Source organism: Rhamphochromis sp. 'chilingali', assembly GCF_963969265.1.
Source record: "Rhamphochromis sp. 'chilingali' genome assembly, chromosome: 11".
NCBI lineage: Eukaryota > Metazoa > Chordata > Actinopteri > Cichliformes > Cichlidae > Rhamphochromis > Rhamphochromis sp. 'chilingali'.
In genome coordinates this window covers 7,734,366-7,751,398 of record NC_137938.1, presented here as the reverse complement: position 1 = coordinate 7,751,398, position 17,033 = coordinate 7,734,366, and the positions used below count along the sequence as shown (strand labels likewise).

Below are 17,033 nucleotides of genomic sequence, written 5' to 3'. Positions count from 1 at the left end.
TAATTCCATCTTTTTACTAAATTATCATTTGCCATTTTACTTGATTGTTCAAATGTCCTTGTTTCAACCTGATTCCAAGTAAATGTCTGACTATGTGACAAGGTCCAATTTAGTTGCTGGCATATATTTTCTCAGGGGACTCAGGGTCATTTGTTTAGGTAAACAGAGGAAAGATGGGTGAGGTTTTTTTCCGAGTGGGAGTGTTTGAATCTTATGTGTACTGCTAAATCCTGGGTACTTCTTTCAGGTTTCCCTCGAGTCTTGAGCTCCAGGTTCCTCGATGCTGCTGTTTTACACCTTATTGAAACACAGTGGGAAAAACAAGATGATTCGTTTCCAGAAAGCATCTGTAGAAGCTGCAAATGTAATGCAAAGAAGATTTTCTGTGAAATTGTGCTTCCCGACCCCTGCTGGGCTGCCTCTCTGAGACCTTAGAAAGCACACGGTGTGTGTGCTAACCTTGCGTTCAAGTGGTCATTTTGAACATATAAGCTAATAGCTTGCATCTCAAAAGTGTGCTAGATTGAAATATTATCACAGGATTAAATGACCCAGAGTGCTGGATATATGGAATACTGAGATGGAGCCTTGTTTTGTTCCGCCTGATCATAAATTGGCAAGTGGAGTCTATGTCTGTGCCTATTGATTATCATAGTTTTCCACTGGAGCTATTGATTTTCCCACAAAATCACCTTAGGGAATTAAAAAGAATAAATCATAATCCACTAAAAGAAAATCATTTTTAGAGCTTTTAGCAGTTCAAAGCCTCCTCAGAACAATTGTACTAGCTAGATGTCCCTGCTTCCAATTGGTTATTTGAATGCATGCCTGGCACTTTTATGATTTAAAGAGAGTGTTATGTTGTTTTGTTACCACACTGAGCCTAGCTACAGTTTCATAGTAATCAAGGGGGACTTTCCTGCCGGCTTTTGGAAGGTGCCTGTTAATGTGTAGGCAAATGTACAGAGACACACAGAACCAGTTCTCTGCAGATCATTTCCCCCGAAGCACTGAGGGCAAGGTGATATCATACTGGGACCGGGGCTGCCCGGCTTGAAACTCATAACCCATAGGCACTCAGCTCTATCTGGCAACACAATATTTCAACCGTTCTCTCTTCCTCTCTGGTTTTGGTCATTACACATGTTAAATATACAGGGCACGTGTTATAAGACACCGCTGACTTTCACAACCAGTTCAGGCTCAGTTGGACTGAAGCCACTTTCTGGTGGATGACAGAGACTTGGATTTAAAGCCTGTGTCTCGGTGAAAGAAAATCACATCGTCTCAAAATCTCTTTATACGATGAAACTTTAAACTAGTTTAACTTTATGAATGGCTGTTTGTTTGTTGTTGTTGTTTTGTTTTTTACAGTTATATGGTTGGCTTTTCTGTCAGTCAGCACGTTTTTTGTTTTTTTGTTTCATTTTGTTACTGGTTACATTATATGGCCCAACAAAATATTCTGGTCAATTCACATCACAGGTTTGTTTGAATGTTGCTTAGTAACATCATCACAGAAGTGTTAACAGTTGTTTTTGTGCGATTAGCCGACAAGAAAGGCCGTGGAAAGACGATTTTGAAAACAAGTCATTTCTCCACAGTTTGAGGTCGATTTCTGTCTGCCCGCACAATTACACCACAAATTGGTTCACATAAAACTAGCCTCTAAGTATTTTCTTTATTTGTCCCTAATGAATGTTCTTGTTGGCAGCAGCACCGTGTTTCTGATCATGAGCCTCCCAAGTCCCGAGCTTCTTATTGTTCTCTAACATCTACCAGAGTAATGATCTCACCGGCTTTTTTTTTTTTTTTTTTTGCTTCAATCCTAAAATTAGCTGTTGGCACTCTGAGAACATACTTCATTTGCTGAGAAACCTTTCCTATCTGGCTGTGCTTCCTAAAGGTTGGAATGAGAACTGTTGTCTTTGTTCCTGTCTGCTTGTGGTCTGCATGATGGGATTAAATGTAATTTTCTTGTTTACTGGAAGGACAAAAAAAGAGACAAAATGGAAACATTTGCACTTGCTGTTAATCTGCAAGGTAGGACAAATATCAGGTTATGGTCAGGGTTGTGCTGCTCACAAAAACATTCTAGCACTGATGGCTTTTCTGTGATCTCAACCGTAGAGCATCGACAAAAAGGGAGGTTTGGACAAATGGCTTAGAAATATATATTATGGAAAGACGTATATGAATATATTTTAGAGAGAAACTAATATACACATGCATACACAAATCTATAAGAGCTAGAGGAAACTGATGCGAAGACTTCAGGCAGAACTACGCAGTCATACATTACTATAATCCAAGCCCAAGTAGCCTGATGGAAGTCAGGCGGGTTTTTATTGGCTGCTGTTTGCTTTTCAGAAGGGGATAATATTTTCATTGTGGAGTTATTTATATAGTTTAATTTTTCTCGTAAAGTCAATAATTTATCAAGGTAATGATGGTTGGAGTGGGGAAAGAAAACAAGGAGGAGGAGGAATAATGAGATAGAAACCCCCACCTCTCTTAGAAGAATGGTCGAAGTCTTGAGGGGACTCTGGAACGTCTTTTGCCTCCACACACTGATGAGCCCATACAAGCCTCTCCCCAGCTTCCATGACAGACAGAATGGTCTGTGGGGAATATATGTGTCCTTATGTATCCCTTTGCTGCTTTCATGAATGATAAGGGTATTATGCACTGTGGATGTTGGCTGTGGGACCTGAGGTTGAAGTGAGAGGAGCGAAGAGGGAAGTTGGGGTTGAGCTGTGTTTCATCAGATGTAGTGTGGATTAGTTGAGGGGCTAGAGGGGGTTTAGTGACAGAGGATGAGAGAGGAATGGGAGGAGGTTGGGCACTGAGCTGAGATGGGTTGTTTTGCTTTTTACATGAGATGTTTCAAGGGTTCCTGATGTCACCGAGAGAACATGTACTGTTGCAATTCTTTATGTGCTTTTATCATGGTCGGTCTGGCACAAGTCTTCAGCTCTTTTTACCGAATAAAGTGAAAATTGGTTTGCATTACTGTGTCATTATCACTTATGTAGCGAAATTTGTTATTCTCTTCTTGCTTTACATGTTGCCAGAGGCATCAGAGTCTGACTGAGCTTTCCTCCTGTTAGAGGTCTTCTTAAAGCACATCTGGAAGAAAGCGCAACCATGCAGTTTGTAGCGTTAGAGGAGTATGTGTAGAAATAAAAGGGTGATTTTTTTGTGTCTTCTTGCCACCACTTACACATTCCTTACCCCTTCAAGTGAGCCTGGCCACAGCAGCGCTTTTTCAATAATGCTGTAACAAATGGAGTCACGTAAATATTTAAATAAACACTGACTTGCATCCAAAACAAATAGGCGGGCAGGTTTATTAAAGAGCCCTATTGCTGCCTCTGCACGCAGCTGTAGCAGAATATACAACACTTCAACTCACTGTAAACCATTTGTAATAGGGAACATACCAGAAAGATAGCAGGCGGCATGAGGAAATGCCGGGATCCCGCAATGAGGCTGTTTTTATGGTTGAGTTACTCAACCACCCGGGAAAGATATGGATGCTTTGCGCCTTTGTTGTTGTGAAGTCTGTTAAATGTGTAGTGGAAAGTTCACTGGCACTGATATGATGTTAGTGTTTCTGTGTGACTGTGGGTGTGCCAGTGCCTTTGTGTGCATTTAAACACGCGTTCAGTTGCGACTGCGAATCGCACGTTTGAATGATGTGCGATTTACACTCACCACACCACACACCCTCACACATTTTACAGCTACGTTACTGTGCCGTGGCAGTGTTGCGACCTGCATCGTGATGTGAGGCAACGCTGATTTGTTTCTCGCCCTGAAGTCAAAGTACTGTAACGGGGTTCTGGTCTTTTCTTTTTTTCTCCGAGCATTTGACACTGCAGCCGTGGGCTGCAAAGACAGTCGCCTTCCATTTGCTGTGAGATTTAACGGAGCTGTTAAAGAGGATGAATAACCACCATCAGAACACTAGAATGTTTATAAGGGACTGGACTGGCAGCTCCACAAACCAGTTGAGAGAGAGAGACAAGAGGGAGTGGTTGGAGAGAGAATGAAACAAAGGAGAGAAGGTAAGAGAGAGGGTGTATGGCCAGAGTATGGCCAATAACATATTAGCCTAATGGCCTAAGAGAGGGTGAAAATGAGGACATGGCTGAGATGGCACGAGGCAGGGGGAATAACCCCACTTTAAAGGGACTCCTAGGACTTGTTAGGCCTGGGCAGGTTTAAGAGGTTTGGGCTCTCCTGTCATGTTTCTCCTTCATTTGAATTTAGGCTTGCCGCTCTCTCTCTCTCTCTCTTTCTCTCGCTCCCTCTCAATCCCCTCCCTGCAGGAATGGCAGGCGCCAAGTCACTATAACAAGATATGGCAGTTTCATTCCAAATAATGACCCTAGGATTAACAAACAGAGACCTGGAATGGTATTTAAAACCAAGCACAAGGCTTCATCCATTGTTACTGCCTATGCTGCACTTCAGCACACTTTCTGATTGGGCTAACAGACTCACTCTGGGGAAGAACATTCACTGTCTGGCCTACCCCCAAAGTAAAAACGACAAAAAAAAAGGCTTTCAAAAATAGATGATCAGAAATCCACTCATTCATCGGGCTTTCTCACGGCAAAGTTAGCAAGGATTAGGACAGTCTCTTTGCCAAAAAAGGAATAATTTTAAGAAATGATGGGCTCGTTGAGAACAATGACTCAGAATAATATTTTTGAGTATTATCGATTTAGGTCAGAAGAGTCCAGATGATGCTCATGGCTGCCTTTATTCACAGATTTTTGGAATCTGTAGTGACATACAGTGTGTGTGTGTGCGTGTGTGTGCGTGTGTGTGTGTGCGTGTGTGTGCGTGCATTATGGAATTAATTATGCAGGTTTATCTTGCATGCTGTGTTTCATTGTCTCATAAGCTCCTCTGCAGACATGCTTACAGTTAGCTAGTCCTCAGTTTCTTGTCATTAGGGCTGCCACGATTTGTCGACTAGTCACGATTACGTCGACTATCAAAATCGTCGACGACTGATTTAATAGTCGACGCGTCGTTTGAAACTTTGTACGATCACAAAAGACGCAGGAATAAGTGGCAGGATTTAAGAGTGTAATAACGGACTGAAACAGAAGATGGCAGCATTGCATGTACAAGGATGTCAGCTACCGTTAAACCCCGAAGAAGAAGAAGAAGAAGCAGCTGTGTCCCAGAATTCATAGCGCGGCCCAGCGCAGTTTCCAACAATGGCGGTAGCTAGTTAGTTTTAATATTACTCTTATTATTCTTTCTGGGTCACAAAATAAACGTTTAACATATTTTCAGGCGAGAATGTAGCTGTGTAAACTTCAAATATCTGCTCAGTTTATCAGGACACCACATATTTTCAAAAGCGCTCCGACGTTTTCGGAGATGTCTGTTACCCGCTAGCTCGTTAGCGAGCCGGGGGCTAGGCTCACTAGCGCTGTGAGAACACCGGACTCCCCGCAAATCGTTTTCAAACCCACCGCTGTCTTTCGCTACTCAGGTTAAATATATATGAGTCACTTAGATAACTTAAAATGTTATTGTTTGGCTTTTTTTTTAGTATTTTATTTGTTCCTGAGTAAATCAGTTTGTCTGAGATTCAAGTTATAGTTTTTACACAGCTGAATAAACGTCAAGCAGACAGCTGATTATCAGAAGTGTGAGATGCTCCAGAATATACTCCGGTGTCCTGTTATATTCTAGATAGCAAGGAGTTTATTAAACTTCACCGAAACAATCTGCAAATTTCATTAAAATTTAATAAACTATCATCTTGTCTTTATTTTTAGTTAGCATAGACCTTAAACACTTAAAGCTGTAAGCTAATGATAGTTATATAAGAGCAGATGCTGCTGGTGCAATAAGCTGTAGTTTTACGTCTAATGGATGATGATCTGATTAGTCGGCTAATCGCAAAAATAATCGGTGACTAGTCGACTATCAAAATAATCGTTTGTGGCAGCCCTACTTGTCATGCAAAGTCCGCTCCACCCTCAAGTAACTTTCTCTTATTTTTGTAAATTGGAAGGAGATGGTACAACTGTGTATGAGTTTCTGTTTTTGGAGCTCAGAAGGGTGGCCTGTATTTACTTTAACATTTCATGAGTGATGATTCGTGAGGGTGTGAGCTCTTTATGGGTTCTATTTCAGTGTACGGTTTTTATGTTTGTCAAGATTGTGTGTGTTTATATGTGCTTGTGTTTGTGGTATATGCTTTTATTGTATTTTCTAATGTGGTAAAATGTTGTTTAGATAGTATAGGATGTATACCGTGAGATAACCAGGGCACTAACCAAAATTGGAAGAAACTTGCACACATACATGTACATAGACAGGGAAAGCCCAGTTCTTAGGGTAATGTCTCCTTAGTCTAGACAGCTGCATGACTTACAGTGGTAGCTACACACCCCTGTCTTGTCTACATCGATCCCCTGCAAAGTATGAGATACTTTTCTAATGCCATGTAACAGGAAAACTCCAACGTATGCACAGCCCTTCACAATAAAACTCTATTGACAACTCAATGATATCACAGCAGTTTATGCAGCACTCTATTCATATTACTCAATGAAAAGTCAGCCCATGAAACACAATCTGACCTGTCAAAGTCAATTTTTGCCATCTTTCACTTTGTGGGCATCTAGTAGGACAACACTGGAAGCATTACAAGGATAGAAAAAAAACTGACGAATAAGAGTGAGGAAGGTAGACTGGAAATTGCCAAATGTAAAAATAATGTCAAGTGCAACACTGACTGGGGACCATTTCATAGTCCCCAAGTGCCAGAGGCAGCCTGAGTGTGAGAAAATACTGTTCAAGAGTCCAGACCCATTATCAGTTTTGTTCTCTTCCACTTGTGCACATGTGCTCGAGCACACACACACACACACACACACACACACACACACACACACACACACACACACACACACACACACACACACACACACACACACACACAGAGCTCAGCATCCATATACCTGTGGCCCAAGTCTCCCAGTGATATGCACACATACCTTGACCAACAAAAAGTGGATCAAGGTATGTGGGTCAATGGTTAGTTAACCACCTTTTTTGTCATTTTCCCCACCAACATGCTGTTATTGCCATGCCAACGCATTTGGAGATATCTGGGAACATGATGTCTGAGGGCACACTGTACAGCTGTGACATCACTGCTGTTTCTTGAAAACTGTGGGATAGGGCTGCTGAGCAAGGCAGACCTTTAAATCATGGAATATGTCTTAATGTGTCTTTAGAGAGACCCCCCACCCCCCACCCCCCTTCCCTAACCTCTGACGCCCTGATGGCTTTAACATCCACAGACCTCGGGTTAACCTGCTAGAATGCCCTCGTGCCTTTGTCTCGTTCACCGTATCTATGTATATTTCTCACACTCTGTCTCAAGCTTCCTGTCGTCTTCTTATCGATAACTGGTTCTCTTCCAGTGAAGGTGTGCTTTAGTTCATATAGTTAGTAGAATGGATAATTGAATATGCTTATTACTGTGTGATTTTTGTGCTTGACTGTTGCCATGAGTGTCAGCACAGACAATCAGCCCTCGTCTGGACCACAGCAGGCACACCAGAACATGTCATGTCTAGAAGTTTGTGTGCGTGTGTTCTCGTGTGTGTGTGGGTGTGTGTGTGTCCCCGTGTGTGTGTGCGTGCGTGCGTATTCTCTCGGTTTCATAGTTCCCTCTCCTGCTGTAGGAGACAAGAAACCTGAGTGCCAACATTACATCATCTCAATGAAGTGTCAGTTAAACATCATATAACATGATACTTTACAGTAAATGAAAATAACAGTGAATTATGAAGAGAGTGAAATAAAGGATAAATGCAGGGCAAATTTTTCTCATGTTAATAAATAAAACCCAGTTTTTATTTAAGACTTTACAAGGTGCCGCTTCACTTCTGTGGTAGCGGTTCCTTCAGGAGTCAGCTAAATGTTTCAGCAAGTCTATCAGCAGTACAAGTACACACTATGAGAAATGATGGCGCTGATTGTTTAAAAGCTTCATTACAATGTCATGCCTATCACTTTTTTCTTTCCCAGAATCACATCCACTGTCCATCCCAATGAGGGTGATGCCTGACACCACAGCTGCGGAGTCATGGACGACCTCAGAGGAACAAATGAAGGAGCTCATCGCCCACGCCTGGGATGCTGTTAAACGGCTCACTCTGCAGGTACCAAACTGTCTTTATGTACTGGAACAGGTATATAAGACATTTCTACTACTCCACTGAGCTTGGATGAAAGTTCATTGATCTTGTCCATTAAGATTATTTACAGTTTTTTAGTCACTCAGTGTTACGTTTGGTCTTCACATTCCAAAGGATCAAGCGTACGAACGCATACCCGGATAAAAGTTTGTACGCCTTCTGGGACCAGCAATGCTTTTCCCTGACCACCTATTTCTCTCCTATTTCTATGGTATAATATATTAAAATTTAGCTCATCCCAGCCCAGCTTTGTGCTCTCTGTTGTGAAGCCATATGGCATCCAGGGACTTCTGTTAGTTGTTAACTGATTACCCTCTTTTACATACAGATGCATATACAGTGTCTCATGTCCCATTGTGGCAAGCCGAGTTTCCGTTTGGCCTGCTGGCTGTCTTGGATGTTCCTGTCTGTCTAAGTGTCTAACTGGGAAGTTAAATGCTCTCATCGATTGTCTGTTCGCTGCATCTTGACTGGACTAGTTAGTAGAGACCACATCACAACCAACCCCATCTGAAGCACATCAGGAAGTGCTGACAACTCTCTAGCAGGCCTCCTCTTGATGCAAGAGCTGGACATCATGGTGTGTGCACATATGGGCTTCCCTGCGCATAGTAATCATGCGGGGTACATTACTGCATGGTACATATGGATATCTTTCAGTTCAGTAATGTGTTAGGCTCAGTTTTGGCAGATTAACTACAGTGTGCGAGTATTACTCCGAAAATGCTGGCCACATGTGTCCAAAGTTTTAATCTTGTGTTTTCTTTTTGTTTGTTCATCAATTATTAGGGTATTAAGCCAACCACAGAAAACAACAATAACTAATTTCAAGTATTGCAGCTACAGTGGGGCAAAAAAGTATTTAGTCAGCCACCGGGTGGCTGTAGCTCAGGTGGCAGAGCAGGTCAGCCACTAATCAGAAGGTCGGTGGTTCGATCCCAGGCTGCATCCTGGCTGCATGTCAAATATCCTTGGGCAAGATACTAACCCCATGTTTGCCTACTGGTGGTGGTCAGAGGGCCTGGTGGCGCCTGTGTCCGGCAGCCTCGCCTCTGTCAGTGCGCCCCAGGGCAGCTGTGGCTACAATGTAGCTTGCCATTGCCAGTGTGTGAATGGGTGAATGACTGAATGTAGTGTAAAGCGCTTTGGGGTCCTATGGACTAGAAAAGCGCTATACAAATGCAGGCCATTTACAAATGCAGGCCATTTACCGATTGTGCAAGTTCCCCCACCTAAAATGATGACAGAGGTCAGTAATTTGCACCAGAGGTACACTTCAACTGTGAGAGACAGAATGTGAAAAAAAAAATCCATGAATCCACATGGTAGGATTTGTAAAGAATTTATTCGTAAATCAGGGTGGAAAATAAGTATTTGGTCAATAACAAAAATACAACTCAATACTTTGTAACATAACCTTTGTTGGCAATAACAGAGGTCAAATGTTTACTATAGGTCTTTACCAGGTTTGCACACACAGTAGCTGGTATTTTGGCCCATTCCTCCATGCAGATCTTCTCGAGAGCAGTGATGTTTTGGGGCTGTCGCCGAGCAACACGGACTTTCAACTCCCGCCACAGATTTTCTATGGGGTTGAGGTCTGGAGACTGGCTAGGCCACTCCAGGACTTTCAAATGCTTCTTACGGAGCCACTCCTTTGTTGCCCGGGCGGTGTGTTTTGGATCATTGTCATGTTGGAAGACCCAGCCTCGTTTCATCTTCAAAGTTCTCACTGATGGAAGGAGGTTTTGGCTCAAAATCTCACGATACATGGCCCCATTCATTCTGTCCTTAACACGGATCAGTCGTCCTGTCCCCTTGGCAGAAAAACAGCCCCATAGCATGATGTTTCCACCCCCATGCTTCACAGTAGGTATGGTGTTCTTGGGATGCAACTCAGTATTCTTCTTCCTCCAAACACGACGAGTTGAGTTTATACCAAAAAGTTCTACTTTGGTTTCATCTGACCACATGACATTCTCCCAATCCTCTGCTGTATCATCCATGTGCTCTCTGGCAAACTTCAGACGGGCCTGGACATGCACTGGCTTCAGCAGCGGAACACGTCTGGCACTGCGGGATTTGATTCCCTGCCGTTGTAGTGTGTTACTGATGGTGACCTTTGTTACTTTGGTCCCAGCTCTCTGCAGGTCATTCACCAGGTCCCCCCGTGTGGTTCTGGGATCTTTGCTCACCGTTCTCATGATCATTTTGACCCCACGGGATGAGATCTTGCGTGGAGCCCCAGATCGAGGGAGATTATCAGTGGTCTTGTATGTCTTCCATTTTCTGATGATTGCTCCCACAGTTGATTTGTTCACACCAAGCTGCTTGCCTATTGTAGATTCACTCTTCCCAGTCTGGTGCAGGTCTACAATACTTTTCCTGGTGTCCTTCGAAAGCTCTTTGGTCTTGGCCATGGCGGAGTTTGGAGTCTGACTGTTTGAGGCTGTGGACAGGTGTCTTTTATACAGATGATGAGTTCAAACAGGTGCCATTCATACAGGTAACGAGTGGGGGACAGAAAAGCTTCTTACAGAAGACGTTACAGGTCTGTGAGAGCCAGAGATTTTCCTTGTTTGAGGTGACCAAATACTTATTTTCCACCCTGATTTACGAATAAATTCTTTACAAATCCTACCATGTGGATTCATGGATTTTTTTTTTTCACATTCTGTCTCTCACAGTTGAAGTGTACCTCTGGTGCAAATTACTGACCTCTGTCATCATTTTAGGTGGGGGAACTTGCACAATCGGTGGCTGACTAAATACTTTTTTGCCCCACTGTACATTACTGTTAAAAGATTAGTGTTTCCTCTTACTAGCTCTCAAAGTTATGGTTACATTTAACTGTCAGCAAGCATATGTCACAACGGGCATCATAAATGAACAAGATTCAATTTTTGCATGTAGTAATAGTTATACTGTTGTGAGTGCATGTAAGTCATCACAGGTGCAGCAGGGTTTTCTGTCAGTGGGCTTATTCATTGTGGGCAATGTGGCTATTTAGTTTCAGGGTTTAGTCACAGCTGAATCATTCCTTAAATTGAGTAGGGCTTTAAGGTGAGTTTCTATGAGCATGTAAACAATAACTATTGAGGCATAAATGAAACAACCCTTCTCAAATTATTTTAATTCCTATTGCTTGGACCACACAATCTGATGTCATTCAGACAGAAAGAGAGCATGTGAATTGAAATAATTCTCCAGAACCGGCGTCCAATGTCAGTACATTGAGCTGTTTACAGTACTTTCACAAGAGTTAACTCAACCCACTAATAGTTTGCTGAGCCCGTCATTGCCTCCACTTTCCTCTGTCCCCTTCGGCTGTGTGACTGGGACCACACCACATACTGCAGCAGTAATTAGGAAACACTCTGTCCTGTTGACATGGGAGTGGAAGCGAACCAAACCGAAAACCCCAACAGCTGGTACCCCAGGTCTTGGATATCCCCAAACTTGAACCACTCCATTTATTTTAGTGTGGTGTAAACAGAATACCTAATGGCTCACACTTCTGCTGCACATGTGCCCAATTTAACATGCAGGGCTTTCTTTCTGACTTTTACAGAAGAGAGAGGAGCAGGAAGGACAGAAAAAAGGTTGGGTTAATGAGACTGGGGGATACAAAGTTACCAAAGTATTTATTATTCCTTAGCTTCTGAGACCACTTAAGACTGTTTAAACAGAACATAAAGATGTGATAGCTAGTGATAGTGTAAACCACTCTTTTTTTTTTTTTTATCCATAGCACTTGTCTGAAATGTGGTGATGATGCTTTGTTGCTGTGGCATTATTTTTCATCTTACAAATGCACAGCGACTGACTGGAAGTGTTTTCATTTTAATAGGAATGAGATTCAAAAATATTGATGCATAAAGTGAAAATGTCTGGAGATGCCATCAGTACAGTAATTAATCATTATTAATCAATCATTATGCTCTAAAGTCACTCTTTTCACCATATTTGCCTTTTTTAATAGGACCAACAAACTATGTTAACATACATTCCTAAACACAGCTTATCTGAATCCGAGCCCTCATATTGCCACACTCTAACCTGTGATATCTCTTCGATTTAAATTATGTGCAGTCCTAGCTATCTCAGTTTGTAAGAGTCTTACCTGTTTAGGAATAATAGATGACACATACAATGAAAATATCCAAGTCATTATTCATAAATAATTAAAGCACCATCAAAAAAGTAAAGAGACTGTCCGTGACAAAGTCAGGCAGCTGATATTGAAAACAGAAAAGCTTGCTGGCTCGTAGACAAATGGAGTTTACACATTACCTATGCTAATTACTTCTTGGATGAACAGAGGTCTCAGTCTTTCACTCGCTTAGAGCAACAGAGCCAGTGTCCACTGCAACATGCATGATGGACTCAGAGTGTTCTGTCCAGCGCACATCATCCTAATTGTGCATGCTTTGTTTTTTGGTAATGTAATATGTTTTTCTATTATTTTTTTAAATAGTCACTTGACATTGGGCGCTGTTGTAAATGTTACGTAGGCTGGAGCAACGTGAAATGTCTACGAGTGGCTCCTGCACTCATCCTTGGAGCTTTCACCCACAGCTTTTCTTTCTTCTTGTGCTTCTGGTCATTGCTATTTACCACATCTCCCGAGCTCTGTTTACTCTCCCTCTTGTTTTCTACTCTTCTCCCCCACTGCTCAGCCGTAGCACTTTTCATCCAGCCATCTCCCCTTCTCCACCCTATTCTCCTGAGGACACCCATGTTCTTTTTTGGCTCTGATAATAATTGCAAGTGATCAGGATGGTGATTCTATTTCAGGAATTTTAAAATGATTCCTTCTATTTAACACATGAATGTGTTCAGCACTGGCAACAGAGCACGTTGTTACCAAAACTGAAATGGGATCTGCTGAAACAGAGAGACCGTTGCCATGGAAAAATGAAGTAACACTGCTCCCTGCAGCTGCCATGCATTAATGAGTAGGATACTTTTTGAGAAAGAAAAAGAGGGAAAAAAGCAGTGGGGTAAAAAAGGTAAAGCGGTGGAAAGGAGAGGGAGGTGTAGGAAGCTGGGAAGAATACTGGATAAAAATGGGAAGAAGCTGAGGTTGAAGGCAGGAGGAAAGTGAGAGATATACAGAAAGGAGAATCATGTGCACTGGATTTGGTGTGGCTCAGATTAAGCTGGCCAGATGGTTTCCATGAACAGGATCTGACCCCCGGATTGAGTGCTTTGTGCAGGCACATTACTTCATCCTCTGCCCCCTCCCTTCATCCTATCATCCTTCCATTCAACACCTCATCCTCCCTGTCTGTCAGAACCCACAATTTCCAAGTGATTTGTAATTACAGCTTTAATTTTGGGCCACTTTAAACACCATGTTTCTTTCAGTATTGGGGAGATAAATTGTTAGCTTTTAAACTTGACAGTCATCTTACAAATCCTGAGAGATGCTGGCTCATCTTAATCATAAGCAATTTGGTAGATATGGCATACTAAAAAATAATTCAGGCTTCTATTATACAGTAAGTTTAAATCCATATACTAACATTTAGCATGATAAATCTGAGTGCAAAAAATAAATGTTATAGTTTTGCAATGAGATTGTTTAAAACGGATGTGCTTAAAAAAACAAAGCAAAAAAGAAACAATTTAACTAACCTGTTATCACCTCACACACGAAACCTACCCACACACTCCTTAGAGTATTTGGTGTCAAACAATATGATAATATGTCAAATAATATATTTCACATTTATTAGCATTTAAATAATACGTGCACACATTATGAATGAGGTACACATATTTTACATATGAGAGTCCGCGATGTAATAGAAAATGAATTGGTGTGTTTCAGCATATGAACAGCATATGAAAATGAATAGCCTGCTATAATTGCTTGCAGTTCCTGATTGTTTAAGTGCTGATTGGCTGAGTGCAAACAGAGAGGGAGGTTAATGCTAAGGACAGAAGGGGTCTCTTCTAACATTAAGTCTCCGCAAGACTGTTCAGCGATTTGAGGATGACAGCAAAAGAATAAAGAACGAGAGAAGGACGGAAAGCGGCACAGGGTGAGGTAGTTAGTGAATATGTAAGAAATACAAAAAGAAAGTATCGCCTGATCTAAATCAAGAGCCCACAATGCAAAAGTAGATGTCATTGGCTGTTTACCCAGTGAGAACACTGTGCGTGGGTGTATGTATGCACACGTTCACATCTTGACGAGTGTGTGTTAATGTGCATGTGTGGCCAGAATCCCATTCCATCATCTGCCGCTGTGTCAATACACTAATGACCTCAGAGCCATTATAGACGCACTCACATATTTGACCCTCTCACCGGACTGTACTGGAAAAGCGCTTACTGAGATTCTCCTGTGTTTCTAGCCTCTTGAATCTCAGCAGTTTAGAGACTTGGAACTGATTTTGATTGAAAAAACCCTCCTGATACACTACAGCGAGTACAGATTTGCCACAGGAGCTGCAATTGCTGACAGAATTGGGATGTTTTAAAACTGTCATAGAAAAATGATGTGCAGTTTATGCCCTGATCTTCTGAATGTGTCTTGGAAAGCTAGTTTGGACGGGAATCGGGTTAAATTGATGGAGCACACATCCACCCTTTGTCTTGGGACAATGAAGGAAGCCGTGCCAAACGCAGGTCGAATCAGATCAGTTGGGGTTTAGAACAGCCCGGTTTGGCCTGCTTCACTGGGTCACACTGTATAAATCAGTAGTGGTGAAAATCTGCCAGAGTTAGCCCTTGAATCCTCTTTTCATCTGCAGTCCATCACCATTTGATCCAACTTGGCCTGTATTACATACTGCATAACATTATCACAGCCACCTTGACTCTCTTCAGTTAGCCAAAGGCAAAATTGTCTGGCCACACCATCACCACTATAGATAAACCAAGCCAAGCTTGCTTTTGGCCAAACTTTAGTCAACCCGTGTTTATATCTGAGGACTTTGCTCTAAGCTGTCAGTTATTCCATGAATCTTGCATCACTTATACTCTAACCTTTAGGCAGTCTCTCTCACCTAGAACAATCTAGCCCATCCTTGGTGCTCAGCCAAACATCAGCGATGTATTCAGACTTAATTTGACAGGGTCCCACTTGTGCTTTTTTGGAGGTGCCACAGTTGTCCTTTTGTGTTGGTATTTCACTGCAGAAAATGGTTTTTAACCTACTGGGTCCATGCAGTACATGCGGGCCGGTTCTACCACATACTTTGGACACTGCCTCCATCTGGCAACAGATGCTTTCTGCAGGTAGATGGACTGTTTGTAGCTCCATGCAAACTGCTAGCATTCTGCCAATGGAGAACCATGTTCAGCCCCATCTGTACTGGCTCACCATGCTGAGGTGGTGGAGGGGTGATTGTTTGAGATTATGGGTGGGAGTAGGTGAGGCGAGCCAGGCCAGCCGCGCTCCTAAGGCCACTGTTGGATCAATAAACGCAGCGATCAAAGTCGCAATTAACCCACCGCGCTAACACAAACAGCTGAGCTAGCAGAAACAAACAAAGCCTCATGTCACCTAAAGCGTTTATTTTTGCAGATTTCCACCTCGGCCAGGGAGACCTCCAGAGCTTGTCAGCTTCTGTAAGCAGTGTTGGAAGAGAGGAATGCAGGGCCACATAGATGGCTGGCTGCCTAGCCCGTTGTGCGGTGCCAGCCCACGATCTTATTGCTTGTGGTGGCATGTGGGTGAGACACAGCCTATCTGGTGTCAAAAGGAATCATGCTTAAATGTTTTTCTCAAGAAGATCAGGAAATAAATCTGCTCTCTGAGGTTTCCAACCAAAACTTCTATCTCTATCCATGTACCGCAAGATACATCTGCGTAGTGGAATCTTCAGGTACACACATTAATCATGTTAAAATGTTAACGATACAGTTTGTATTATAACACCCACTTTTTGACTATTGTTTTGGGGTTTTGATTTGTTTGTTTGTTTTGGTTTATAGCAAACAGAAAATGCAGGAAGATGTGAAGAAGGAAGGGGAGCAGAAGGTTAAGAGTGGGTGGGTGGGGTAGTGGGCTCTGTGCTCTGAGGACCTTCTGTTCATCTGACCGGCCACTTAGGAAACACAGTGTCCCGTCTGGTGCAGGCACAGGAAGATTACATTTGGAGAGGTATCAGGTTTTTAAAACAAAGGGATGTGTTTTCCGTTTGCTGCCGATCCTTCCACTGAGATTTTTCTGCTCCAGAGTTGCAAATGTTTTCATTGGGGATGCTGAGAGGGTGTTTCTAATTTCCTCTCCTCTATCTCTGGGTGATTTCCTGTGTGTCGTGGCTTTATTATTGTGTGTAGAAAAATAGAGGGAAAAATCTGTCGGTACGTACGTGTTTAAATGTGCAAGTGTGTGCACGTGCGGCCTTCACATGTTGTGGGTCTCTCTACAGAGGGGTGATCTTGACCTCCAAAGTCTGTGCTCTGCTAAGGTCTGTACAGAGTTAGGGCATCCAAGTTTCTCTTCCCTACAGTGATATGAAAACAATAAGCCTAAGAGCGGATTTGTACAGCGCCGCAGGACTGATATCACACGTATTTCATTGCCTGGGTCGAGTTAGGTGAGGGTGACAGTAATTGCTTGTAGTTCTTGCAAGTACTCTGTTGCATGACTGCTGTGCTGCATATGTGTAAAGATTCAGATTCAGATGTGATTCAGACAGCTAACCCATTCATACAATGGAGCAGTTCAGTTTTCTAACATCTTATCTCCATTTTTAAATACTGAGGGTAAACAGTAGCAATGTATTTTTGCTTTGTTTTGTCATGAGTGCTAAAATTTTGAATCCC

At 42.4% G+C, this 17,033-nt stretch overlaps 1 protein-coding gene across 3 annotated transcripts in view; it reads left to right on the top strand.

The window, feature by feature from the left end:
* The window catches only part of vps13b (vacuolar protein sorting 13 homolog B), a 302,426-nt gene that overhangs the window by 130,637 nt on the left and 154,756 nt on the right, over positions 1–17,033 (top strand). For all 3 annotated transcript variants that reach the window (XM_080895821.1, XM_080895823.1, XM_080895822.1), the window contains exon 22: positions 8,077–8,210. In XM_080895821.1, coding sequence (XP_080751947.1) covers positions 8,077–8,210 — 134 coding nt within the window. The remainder of the gene's footprint in view (positions 1–8,076; positions 8,211–17,033) is intronic.